Raw genomic sequence first — 13,819 nt, forward strand, 5'->3', positions numbered from 1 at the left:
AGGCAAAGAATCACTGCCTCATCCATCCTCCACCCCCTTACCTAGTGTGTCCCCCACTACCCATTAGATTGTAAGCTCGCAAGGGCAGGGTCATCCTCCTAATGTTTACTGGTTTTGTAACAATATTTGTGCTGCTTGGAACTCTGCTGTATATTTGTTAGTTGTATCTATGTTCCCCTTGTCGTCTTATTGTGCTTTGTAAAGCGCTGCGGAATATGTTGGCGCTATATAAATATAAAATAATACTAATAATAATAATTTGAAGCAACATGTTATCAATTAAGGTTGTACATAGACATAGGCAATTATATTATGGATATCAAAATGCAAAACTATTGTCTTCGATTGAAAGCAGATGCCATCGATCTGCGTGATCAAATGGGAAGCATGGGTCAACAGAAATTAATGTTCCAAGTTGATTTGGAATCAGCACTGAAAGGAAGTACTTGGAACTTTTTCAGCCAACATAAATAACCTGCCAACTATGCTTTTATTCAAATAGACTAGTTATCCTCCTTAATCTAGTCAATTGCATCAAAAGTGAAAAGTAACATGAAAACTATTATAGTCCTTTTTCTACAATATTCCACAATTCTTACACATGGCCAGTTTCATGGGCAACCACAAAAGCAGAAGAGAAGCCATCCTCATGATTCAGTGTACAGCTTCTTACTGGATGGCACATTCCAGTTACTGGGGCATAACCTGGTATAGCAAGAAGAGAATTGTAATGAATGTCTCCTCCTTTAGATTATACTAATAATTACTTTACTGCATAGCAAAAGAAAAAGAGTTTCACTCCACTACCTTGCATTCCAGCAGGACCAAAATCTTGTCTTGTCAAAAATATAGCATGATCATGGTGTTCTGAGTGATTAGGATCAGATTTCTGTTGCTGGAATGCCCAGCGACACACGTTGTCAAGACTTCTTGATGGGTTACCTCTTTCAATCAAACTTATAGACTATAGGGAAAATGAACATAATAATATCCAGTGTTATATTTTTAACAGTATAATTATTTGGTACAAAAAAAATGCAAATACAATGTAAGAGGGAGGGTAGGTAGGAAGTTTACCCTTTATGGAAACTCACATCTAGCATTTGACATCAATTGTTTCGACATTTAAATACATGAAAAACATCTGCTTAGCTTTGAAGTTAACCTCATGCAATTAAAAAATGCACCTGCTGTTTTTTCCGAGTGATGTGTATTAACTAAAACCTAGCTCCCAACAAAATTGTTTTGGTTTGGGATAAAGTCAGGGACAATACGCCTCTGTCAGACTGTCATAGATTTACTGTCTGTGTTCTATGGGGGCAATTTTCTTTGCTCACTCTACCAATGATAGGTAAGCGAACATCAGAGTAGCAGATTATCGGGTCAGGCGCAAACAAAATTGAAGCAAAAAGAGAGGCTGTTGACCAGAGCAACCAATTAATTATCTTTTAACAGCTAAAATATGGTTGCTCTTGGCAACTTTCCCACTTTGATTCAGGTTTCCATACACCTGTCTGGATAAATTAGGGTTAGCATTGCACAGTGTGAAGAGTCAGAGCTTCTGCTAGGATTCTGTTGCTTTCAAGGTAATCACTGTTTGGATTTCCTCTCAAGAAGAAAGGATATATTTCATAGTCCATCCCTAACAAAAAGACTTCAGATTTAAGTTAAGCAGAAAATGTGGGCACCTTTGGCTAATGGACTATTTGGGCATCCCATAGGGGCTAATGCAAAATATTGGCTATCGGGCACCAAAAGCAGAAATTTGGGCACCCGATAAATAGCGGGTGCTGGGCCCATGCTGAGTATAAAGTATGACATTTTACATTGGCTGAGAAAAAAATTTCTATGTGACAAGGGTACCTATTAAGTTCAAAAAGTCTTATAAAGGTTATGTTCATTATGCTGTATGCACTTAAAAAATACTTGTGATACAGTGCTACAAGCTTCTGTCCCTGAGGCTTTGTTGTCTACTCTTACCTTTGCATAACCCAACATTATCATCCGAACCAGGACTACATTAATATGGGCACCAATAGAGTCATCATGGTAAATTTCATTAACCTGTAAATGAGACAGTTGTGGAAGTTAAAAAAAATAGAGATCCCTCAAGTTCACCCTGTTATGTTTTGTCTTTAACGTAAAGCAATAACAAATACCAACATTCCTCATCAGAAAAATCATGTTTATAATCAGACCACAGGAAAATAGATTATTTACTTAGGTCCTTCAGATTTTGTCCACAAAAGAGTCGGCTCCCAAAACATATCTCATCATTGATTTCTTCTTACCTATGTCTCACCTGTCTCTTCAAAATAACTTCTGAGCTCTTTGAAGCTAAAACCTTCACACAAATTAAGTTGCCCAGCAAGCTCATTGTAAACCAGAACTCCTAGAAGTATGTAAGACTAAGATTTGGTGGGGGCTAGCATCCCCCAGGCCTCTAGACTCTCTCCAGGCCCAAGGCAACTGCCTAGATTTGCCTTGTGGATGATTCGGCTCTGTTCAGCAGTGATGCACTGTGAGAAACCCTTAAAGCTCGCTCCAATCTGAATAAATGCAAATACCTTCTGCTTTAAGAAGGCAAACTTCACAATCCTAGGAGTTCTGGCTCACCAAGAGCTTGCTGGCAATCTGTAAATCAACAAGAAAAGAAATGTTTGTTTTATGTGGTATAGTGGTAAATGTTATACACATAACTGATCCTACTTAACCCCCACCCCCCACAGGGGTCTGTAACCTCCTGTGTCAGTGTGTGGAAAAAGCCATACTGCACAGGTGGAGGGCCGAGGCAGGGTGTGTGTGCGTGCGTGGGGACCATAGGCACTTACATGGCTAGGAGAAGGCATCCCGCGGCCAGGAGTGTGCGGTGCACATGTAGCCGGCCGTGCGGTGTAACCTAGCGCCCGTTAAACGGACCTGAGGACTAGTGTTTAAAGAGTAACTGTCGGGCATAAAATCGAAAATCAATTCTATATTTTTATCTGGTAAACAAGTAATGAGGATGCTAATTAGGCAATCCAAAAGTTAAAATCTCTTTTACTTTTCTTGTTTATAAATGATCATTCCCCAGTTTACCTGACTCTTATTTGGTACGTTGCCACACAAAGGAAGTTGCAGGGCATGCTGCGTTAAAGAAGCAAAAAAATACAACCCAGCATGCCCTGTAAATTCTTTGTGCGGCATTGTACCAAATGAATCAGGTAAACTGGGGAATGATCATTTATAAACAAGAAAAGTAAAAGAGATTTTAACTTTTGGATTGCCTGATTAGCATCCTTATTACTTGATTACCAGATAAAAATAAAGAATTGATTTTTGATTTTATGCCCGACAGTTACACTTTAATAAAGTCCTTTTAGATACTGTTTATTGTTTATTTTGTGCCATTGTTTATTTATGTCTTATGTCTCAGGGTTATGCTCCTGTCCATTTGGGAAGCAGTATCATTACAAAGTGGTAGTAGACATGAATACAATAATTTTATGCTGTCAAGACATATTGAAATGAAGGTTGCTCCACCATGGGACAACTCTGAAAATTTCACAATGAACTGCTGCCACAAGCCATTTTATTGACTGCACTTTTGCACACTGGGCAAATGTGTATTGGGTAGGGATGGGCTTCAGTCCCAAAGCTACATGTTAGCAGTGGCTTTAAAGGCTTAAAAAAGCCTACAGCAGTTCAAATAATGTTTCTTGATGTGCTAATTACACAAATGCATTAATGTATGTACAAGATTGGTTGCTAAATTAATTTAAAAAAAAAACTTTTCTCAAGGTTGTAAAATCTATCAGAATTTGGAGAAAAAGTTAACTCAGCTATATCCTTATTACAGTAGTAGTGAATACATCCCTCTGGCAACAAAAGAAGTTTGCTTAACTGAACCCTAAATCATTGGAGTTACACTTTTGCATTGTTTTGTTCTTAAAGGATACCACAACTGAAATGTGACATAATGAGATAGACATGTGTATGTACAGTGCCTAGCACACAGATAACTATGCTGTGTTCCTTTTTTTCTTTCTCTGCCTGAAAGAGTTAAATATCAGGTATGTAAGTGGCTGACTCAGTCCTGACTCAGACAGGAAGTGACTACAGTGTGACCCTCACTGATAAGAAATTCCAACTATAAAACACTTTCCTAGCAGAAAATGGCTTCTGAGAGCAAGAAAGAGGTAAAAGAGGGGAATTTCTTATCAGTGAGGGTCACACTGTAGTCACTTCCTGTCTGAGTCAGGACTGAGTCAGCTACTTACATACCTGATATTTAACGCTTTCAGGCAGAGAAAGAAAAAAAGGAACACAGCATAGTTATCTGTGTGCTAGGGACTGTACATACACATGTCTATCTCATTATGTCACATTTCAGTTGGGGTATCCTTTAAATGAAAAACTAGGACATTTCCTTGACAGGCTGGCGTCTCAGTACAGTGTATGCAATTCTTTAACTTCTAGATATATGAAAACAGTTGCAGGCATCTTTTTTATTCTCATTGAGTTTAAATTCTTGAAATCAATTTCAAGTTTAACATTTCCACTGGCAGAAAAACAAAACTGTAAAAAAAACACAAACACAAACTAAAGCTGGGAAACCAAGGGAAACCACTTTAGGCTTTCATGATGCGCATATAAACTGTGGTTTAGTGGAAGAAAACAATATAAGAGAATCCGAAGGAACAGATCATTATTAACATCCATTATCAAGACAGTTTGGCTACATCAAAGGGGAGCACCTTTTTTCTGTGCAGTTTTCTTAAATTGAACTCAAACATGTGGCAGAAGAGAGACTATTTATAGTAAATTTTGTTAAATATCAGTCAAAATGTGTGCATTGTTATTATAATAGCATTTAAATGTCTAATAAAGACTTTGTAACCCTTGGGTCATGACAATTCAAAGAAAGAGCTGGTGAAAGCTGTTTATTACAAAATTAGCTAGCAATTAGAAGATGTGCAACTGCAATCTTGTGAACCCACCTGCTGTGAAAACTAAAAAGTTTTTATTGTGAGGTAGTGCACAGCGTGTAACCACTAATTCATAAATTAATGATATTTTAGGCTAAGGTTTCACATTCTAACCATCCAATAGCATATTATCTCAATTAATTTAGACCAGTCTAGCAAGATCACCTGTGCTCCTTGATGATTTTTAGGCAGTAAATTACCCACTTCAGCCTACAGTGTTGTTTCACCGTATGCATCCAAGTGACTTTCACCTCCCATTCATTCGTAAATAACTTCATCACTACTTATCACACTGAAATGATCAATATCTTGTTTTTCTGCCACCATTTAGGCTTTCTTTGGGTGGTACATTTGCTAAGAATTATTTTATTCTAAATCCATTTTAACAGGAAGATTAAGAAAGAAATGGAAAAAATTAATTATTTCTCAGTTTTTTGCCATTATAGTTTGAAATTATTACATGCTACCATAATTAAAACCCATGTATTTTATTTGCCCATTTGTCCTGGTCATTACACCATTTAAATTATGTCCCTATTACAATGTATGGTGCCAATATTTTATTTGGAAATAAAGGTGCATTTTTTCAATTTGCATCCTTCACTATTTACAAGCTTATAATTTAAAAAAGTATAGTAATATACTCTCTTAACATGCATATTAAAAAAGTTAAGACCCGTAGGTAGCTATTTATATTGTTGTTGTTTTTTTATTTCAATTTTTTTTAATTAAAACATTTATTTAGGTAATTTGTGATGTGGGAGGTAAATAGTTAATTTTAAATGTAATAATATGTGTTAATTTGGCCACAAGATGGCCACAGTGAATTTTTTTTTGTCCTGGGAGCAAATGCTCTCGCTTCCAGGAACCATAAACAGGACGGGAAATTTTTTTTTTGTGCAGAAAGACGCCGTCGGTTTTTCTACCGGGGACTTAGATCAATGAATGGGAACCATGTTCCCATTCATTGATCTCGAGGATATATCCGTCTCGGGGATATATCCGTCCAGATAGACCTAAGTGGTTAAGTGCAATTTTTCTTGTTTTTTTATCTTTTATTAAAAAACATCATTATGTTAGCTAGTACTTATATATAAACCCAGTATAGATCAGCAGAGGTACCCCCCAAGTAACTGGTATCCAAAGGCAGGCCCCAGTATATGTAGCAATAGGTACCCACCAGTAGCTGGTAGCAAGATGATCGCCTCCAGTATAGGCATTCAGAGGTATCCCCAAGCATAGGTAGCCTGAAGGGTACCCAGTATTAGGCAGCAAGGAAGAAACCCACCACCAGTATAGGTAGCCAGAAGTAGCCCCCTCAGTAAAGATAGCCAAATGCACTCCCCTTCCCCATTCATAGTGGTGAAAGGAGTGGACAGAAGAAGTAACTCCCCTCTCTGCATTCGAGCAATGTTCCATCATCCTCCACAGACAACATCTCTAAGGTTCCTGTAAGCTACATAGTGGCGAATGGAGTGGACAGAAGAAGTAACTCCTCTCTCTGCACCTAAAGCAATGTTCCACCATCCTCCACATGCACCGTCTCTAAGGCTCAACACACACCATACAATCATGGTTGCACAGATTTACCAAATCTATGTAGTATAAGGGCCAACAGACTGAATATACCTTGAATGATATATTGGATAAGCTCTTATACTACATGAAAATGGTAAGATTGAACAACCAAGATTGTATGGTGTGTGTTGAGCTTAAGGCTCCTGTGGGTTACATGATGAAAGACATTACTAGAGCCATGAAAACAAAATGCCAAGGAGGAAGGTGGTTTGACGCTGGAGCCTGAAGATGCAAGTTATTTCTCACCTCCATTCTGCTTGCCACTCTGCATTTCAGGGGGTCTGCTGAAGGACTATGACTATGGCTCATCATGGCTATGGTGGTTCCTACACCACTGACCTGGGCTTATCTACTTAAGTCACCTCCACCCACACCTGTATTTAGGACATTTTTCTTTGTATTCCTTTGAACATTTCATTCAGCATCAGCACTTGCTATTGCCCGAGATCTTCAGTCACAAGCTGAAAACTCACTGCAACAGAAAAGCATATAATGTGAGCCATGTCATGTCATTTAGCTACTGATCCAACTGGGTATCATTCTCTATGCCTCAGTCCCAGTCAAGGCACCACATCTTGCTGAATCCATTTACTTTACACCAATTAATTTCTTTAGACTTGTATAATCAGGACCATCCCTTTAAGTCTGTCACAGTTGCTACATAGTGCTTTGCTTTATCTTGCTATACTATTAGGTATGCTGCATAACAGTGCATGGTCTGTTTTTGCCTTGTTTGTATGATGTTATTGTTTGTATAATCTGCCACTGTAGTTGAAAAGTGACACAAAATATGCCGCTGCTATATACATCTGCAATAAGCTTTATATTCTACAATGTGACCGGGTAATCATTTGTAATGCTGCTCTTTTTTGGTGCTCTTTTTAAGAAAAAGAAAAAAAGTACCTTTACAGAAACATATCAAATGACTGCTTTAATCTGATTCCAAAATTCCAGGCACCATCTCTATTGGATGATCAACTGAGTCAATGAATGTCATTTAGCACCTCATTATCTCTGCAAAGCTTTGAGAGGGATATGACTTTGAGGGCATATGACTGTTATTTATACATTAAAAACAATTACAAAATGGGGGTGGAAGACTAGGTCACATCTTGTAAAATATTGCATTCTTTTTCAAAGTCTGTAAAGAGCTTGCGACAGTCAGTTGTTCCCCATCTTGTGTTCATGTGTCTGGAGATTATTATAGTCAGAAAAACAATACCACAGTTCCAGCTTCTTTATAGCTAACAAGAACCATGTTCCCTTTACACTGCAAGAAAGTGGAGGTTATCTACAGCATCTAGTATCACAGGAAAGTAAGAAAACACTGGAGAAAGGAAAGTTGCTTTTCTCATTGGAAGGTTATTAGCAAGCTAAGAATACATTATCACCATTCTATTCTGTAACAAGACCTACATGTAGATGAAATGGATTTCCAAGAAATTCAGCTGGCAATTAAACAATGTGTATCTAATACCACAAAAGACAAACTCACATTTGGGTATATACAGCCAAGAAGAAATGTTTATAGCTTTTATCAATGAGCTCCACTGAAGGTTTATTTTGGCCATAAATGAAGGACCTGCATGTGTTCTGCAAGGACTGCACACATATTCATTAGTTCTTGTTAGCATCACCAATGCTCATTTGTTTGGTGTATAGATAAATATTTGCATAGGCTCGCTCGGTCGCCCTTGCAATGATAACCAGCAATGATTAGCTTATATGGAGTTTTCCAGATAAAGAATGAGAATGGTCGACATACTCCAGACTAAACTGTATTTTTTTTAACTATTGCACACAGTGGAGATTGGTCTTAACTCTTAATTGCACTGAGTTCCCTAGGATGTAATGGAATCTAACAGGAACACAATAGAATGCAAAACAAAGAGACCTCCTATGTTTATAACCCTTGCTGGCTTTATTAAAATATTATTTTTACACTTCCTGGGGTTGGTGACACATTATAGTGAAGTCTGTCCAAAAAAAAGACACATACAGCAGCAAAAAAAAAGTGTCTGGACTAACAGTTCCAATGCAGAAATACTCCACATTAAAATAACACAAGATAATATGCCATGTAAATAACAAGCTCATTTTTTACTTTTTTCTAATGAGCTACTGATGAGGAATTTGTAGGGGATTGCTTAAATGGAGTCCTATTAGTTCTTGCTGAGCGTGTGCTGTAAAGTCATATCAGAGGAGGTCTAATGTTGGTTTTGATCCAGAATACAGGATATCTGTGATACCCACATAATTCACAGCAATGTATTTGATGTACATGTCCATTGAAGAACAATGGTGTTTTACTGCAGCTGATTAGATGTTAGAAAGCAGTACAGTGAAGCTTTTTGGAACAGTAATTCACCAGCATTATTGGTACATAAGTAATCCAGTATGAACCTACCAAGACAATCTGCCACTTTGTGATTATCATAAGGGAGCCAGTGACTCCCATGTACTGGCACTGGCTAACAGGGAGAGAGGATTACCACTTTGGAAAGCTAACTTTGCTATTGTAAATGAGTATATCTGCAAGTAGTGTGTGCTGCACAGAAATGAGAAAATATAAACATTCTCATAAGCACAAGCGTATGCAAAGCAGTATGGTTCACATTTGGACAGAACTTTTAGAGCTGTCACAGCGATGTAGCAACATTGCTCAATTTCTTTGCCAGGCCTAATTAAATGACTTTGTACAGTTTGTAGTTTTCTCCTCTTGGCACTAAACACTGGCAGATTGTTAGCATTTACAATCATTATATAAAAGACCACTGTAGCACTGTGAATGTTTTAGAAACAAGTTACATAGGCAAACAAGGGACATATGGATGAAAGCAGCTTTGAGTATACATAGATGGGAGTGGAAAAAGAGTCTGACTGGCTGAGTCAGTAACATTGCAGTAAGCCTGCCTCATTCAGCAAAGGTTTATCTCAGGAGCATCATGACTATGCTCCACTATGTGTTAAAGTGAGTGTAAAGGCAAAATAAAGTTAGATACTTACCTATGGACAGGGAAGGCTCTGGGTCCTATAGAGCCTTCCCTGTCCTCTCTTGTACCCCTCGCTCCAGTGCCGTCACCCCCATTGAATTTGCTTCCTCCGGCGGCTTCGGAAGCACTTGTGTACCTGAGTGCTACCAAAGATGGGCAGCTTTGTACTGTGCATGAACATGTAAGCAACCTCATACATGCGCAAAATGGAGCTGCCCATCTTCAGAAGTACTCAGGGACACAACTGATTCTGAAGTCTCCCATGGGCTCACAGATATGTAGTTGATCAATTGGTCACGTACGCACAATTGGTTTGACAATGCTGTAATGAGGGCAGCAAGAGAACATAGGGAAGGCTCTATTAGATGCAGAACCTTTCCTGTCCATAGGTAAGTATGTGACTTTTTTTTCTTTACTTGCTCAATGACTGCAGCCCAGGAAGCTTTCCATGGTGCTGAATATGTTATATTACCAAGATTTCCCCATAGAGCTATATAAGCACCACCCAAAAGGGACAGAAGCTGGTAATGAGCAGAGTGTGGGAGTTCAGATCACCCCTCCCCCAACTCTTATACCAGCTCACTGTAATATTCAGCAGGTGGTAGTGGCGCCTTACTAGATGAAGCAACATTGCCTACAGCTCTTTGTAAGCTCTTCAGTCTCTGGCCCACTGTGGAAGGGTTTCTAGTACTCTAAAATTGAAGCAATCTGGCCCCTGTCACTTTTAATGTCTCCAGGAGTCCCTCAGCATCCTTTATAAATCATCCCAAAGTGTGCAAAAGTTGAGTCAATAAAAACACTGCTTGTTGTCATATTTTATCTTAAACCTGCTAGATTTGATGTTACTCTCTAAGAACCCCTTTTTTATCTTCCACTTTTATAGCAATCTAGCCCCTGTCTTGTAGGTTGTAGTCTCCTCTCAGCATTAATTATAGCCTGGCTCCTATACTAGTGATTGCAGTGTTGTTGTCTTGCATGATCAGTCTATGTAGAAGGTCTGTCTTATTTTTGCTCTTTCCACCCAACTAACTTCATCCTTCCAGTTACACTTCTATTTATAGACTCAGTTGAGCCTTGCAACTGGCTGACGTAACTTGTCACATCCATCAGTTGGTGTGGGAATGAGCTCTACAAAGCCTAGCTGACTTTAAAAGTTGTAGAGCCCTGAACATATTATTTGGAGCAGAAGAGCTTATGTGATGCCTTCAATTTGGGGGTGCTCAGATAGCACCATAAAACACTGCCCCATTTAATTAGTACTCTAGTAGGTCAGTATGCGAAGCACAGCCTACCCACTTAAAACTCAAGACAGTTGATGGCTGTTGATGGATATAGCAAGCTGGTATAAGAGTTTAAGGAAATCAAACTTCCTACAGGGTTTCCCTCTGCTTGCAACCAGCTCCTACAGCCTGGGGTGGTTCTAGTAAAGTTTCACTTTGAATACTATGTAAGGAGAACAGGTAGCAAGATGCTTGCACTGTAACAAACAAACATGTCTCCAATCATAGATTGTGAACCACTACGTCCACTACGAACCACTACGTCCTATGACGTTATGACTGTTCATGCTGATCTGCTAAAGAAACATTCAAGATTATATACTCTTGTTCAGGGCTGAGGGCGAAGTCTATTACTGACACTGGACAATGGTACATATTACAGATACAATTGATCTAATATTGGTGAAAGGAGTGATACTCACAATGTTCATGAGGGTGAGGAGGTAGTTCTGAACATGTTCTTTACCATGGAACCTGACAACTGAGTCATCAACTCCAAGCAGCACTTCTATGTTATAATCATTGTCAGTTGTATGTCTGCGACGTCGGGTGTCATTCATTAGTTTCTCAACACTGCTGAATACACTGTCTAAATCATCAAGGCCATAGAAATCTGGAATAAGAATAAACATCCATATCAATATCCTGTATAACAACTACTTAGCATCTATCAGTGCATACATGTTACTGTAGTATATATATATTAAACTTGAGTTCTATGACAATAATCTATATTTTAACACACATTTTTAGGTTTAAAACACTATAGACAGGGGCAATTGTATACTCAAAATGGTGTACAATCTAGTTAGAGCTTCCAATGATCTAACCATGTCTCAAAAGACAAAAAGATGCCCTTCACACAAACCACAATCTAATTCCCATCCTCATATTTAATTAAAATACAGATTATTCATTGTGCATTTCTCAGTTTTTCAAGACAAATTGTATTAGGCAGGGGTCACACTTACCGGCTTTCGTACGCGTTTTCTGCACAGAAAAACTGACTTCAACTGAGAACTCATGTTATTCAATAAGCAAGGTCACACTTTAATGCAGATTTCGCATGCAGAAAAAAACCTGACATCTTGCGCAATTTGTCAGTTTTCTCTATAAATTACATTAGCTGCTGTAAGGCAGGGGTCACACTTGTCTTTCAGTTTTCTGCAAAGTGTAGAAACTGAAAGACAAATGTGACCCCCTGCCTCAGACAGCAAGTATAGGTTGTGTTATTATTTGTTAATTGTTTCTTTGAGCTGATCTGCATGAACTGACATCAGATCAGGATTTTTTTTCCATGTTCTGTCCCGATTCCCTCTTTATGTGTAGGCACACTCCAGAAGACCCAGAAGAACTTTTATTCGATGGAAAAATACTCCAAGTAGAATTCAGAGTATCTTTACTTGCATTAAAAGCATACAAGGATGTTTTTAGAGCTTTCCATAGGTAAAAAGATGATGCAACTCCAAGGCACAACAGATTTACTACACCAACTGACACAAATCTATAACTGCACACTCCACAACAGCACACCCCCACTTTCTAATTACAATGTAAACATTAACATTATAAACTATAAATATGTGTTTCAATAATTTTTTATTGGAATTTTTTCAAAAATTAAACATATGTCACAGACATATTATATGTATAAAAACAAGATAAACTATAAATATGAAGACATGTTCCCTGGATTTTCAAAAACAAGAAAGAGAGAGAGAACAAAAGACATAAAACAATAACATAAATTCTAGAATGCAGATCTTTGATGAGCCTTCCACCACAAGAGAGAGGATGCAGCTCAGTAGTCTCTAAAACATCAGGCCACTCCCTCAGATTGGGTGAAAATCTTCAGCTGAAAGGAGGTGTAAGACAGACTAAGTAAAACATTGACATCTTCTAGAACCTTCAGAGTTCTTTCCATGTTATAGACTTTAGGTGTAAATCAGCTGGTAGTGGAGTTTCCCATATGTTAGTTTCATCTTGGAAGAATATTTTATTGCCTGATTAATTCCCAATCCTCAATAAAAGTAGCTGTCCCATTGTCATCACAAGTGATTTGGAACCTAGTGTCAAAGTCTTGATGAGAAGTGATTTCATAACTTAGTTGATGTAGTACACCACATTAAGTCTTTAAACTGAATCTGTCCTAATTTTGTAAATTACATGGATGTTTGAATAAGTGAAATGTGCATCCTGTTTCCTTGATGCTGGTCTTGTGTGAGTACACATTATAGGACTCTTGAACTCTAAGCAAACATCTCCTATTATAAAAATAACCAATCCAAAGTCTAATCTCTGTGCATGAGGGACATCATTTGGGCCATTGCATTGCTGATGCACCTTATGGACTCTTGGGATATCTCTGCCTTAAAGAATGAAAATATTTGCATTATCATCAAGCGGTGGGATGTAGCTGGCTATGTGCTTCAGATGCTGTCTCACAAAGCCATGTGCTCTTCTTCCAGACACCTTAACTAGGCCTGAACACGTTTGTAAAGTGTAAGGACAGGTTTCTCCTTAAATATTGAAGAAGTCAAATAATTCTGGACTTGCCAATGAATAATTGCTCTGGTCATCAAGGATGGCATAAATCTTCACTGCACTCTGTGAGTCTCCCTCTGGAAATACCTTGACCAGACATATTTTACTGCAAGACTTCCTGTGGAGTCAATTTCCACTTACCCCAGTACATTTTGTGGACACTGGTGCAGCCTTTTCCTCAGTATTCTCCCCACCATAACTTGGTGTGGCCTTTGAGGTGTGAGCAGTTTGTAGAATTTCTTTTGAAGAACCAGGATCATTGGCAGTTATGTGTTTGTTGTCACTGTTACATTCAGTACAATGGACAGGAACTTTACAATCCTTAGCAAAATGGTCAGTAGATGCACAGCATCTATAGCAAATATTGTGGTCTCTGCAGAAGGACTTGTGCTCCTCAAACGACATTTGTTTAAACACACAACATTTTCCAAGAGGATGTGGTTTTTTTATGAATAGG

The 13,819-nt window shown here is 38.3% G+C and overlaps 1 protein-coding gene across 3 annotated transcripts in view; it reads right to left on the reverse strand.

Moving 5' to 3' along the window:
* The window catches only part of ADAMTS3 (ADAM metallopeptidase with thrombospondin type 1 motif 3), a 267,310-nt gene that overhangs the window by 98,593 nt on the left and 154,898 nt on the right, over positions 1-13,819 (reverse strand). For 2 of the 3 annotated variants that reach the window (XM_068233398.1, XM_068233397.1), the window contains exons 5-8: positions 11,241-11,431; positions 1,981-2,064; positions 808-964; positions 600-705 (exon numbers count right to left, since the gene is read on the reverse strand). In XM_068233398.1, the coding sequence (XP_068089499.1) occupies positions 600-705; positions 808-964; positions 1,981-2,064; positions 11,241-11,431 (538 nt within the window). Of the gene's footprint in view, positions 1-599; positions 706-807; positions 965-1,980; positions 2,065-11,240; positions 11,432-11,789; positions 12,279-13,819 lie in introns of those variants that run through there. The other variant, XM_068233399.1, reaches the window with a different exon arrangement.

This window comes from Hyperolius riggenbachi, chromosome 1 (assembly GCF_040937935.1).
Source record: "Hyperolius riggenbachi isolate aHypRig1 chromosome 1, aHypRig1.pri, whole genome shotgun sequence".
Taxonomy (NCBI): domain Eukaryota; kingdom Metazoa; phylum Chordata; class Amphibia; order Anura; family Hyperoliidae; genus Hyperolius; species Hyperolius riggenbachi.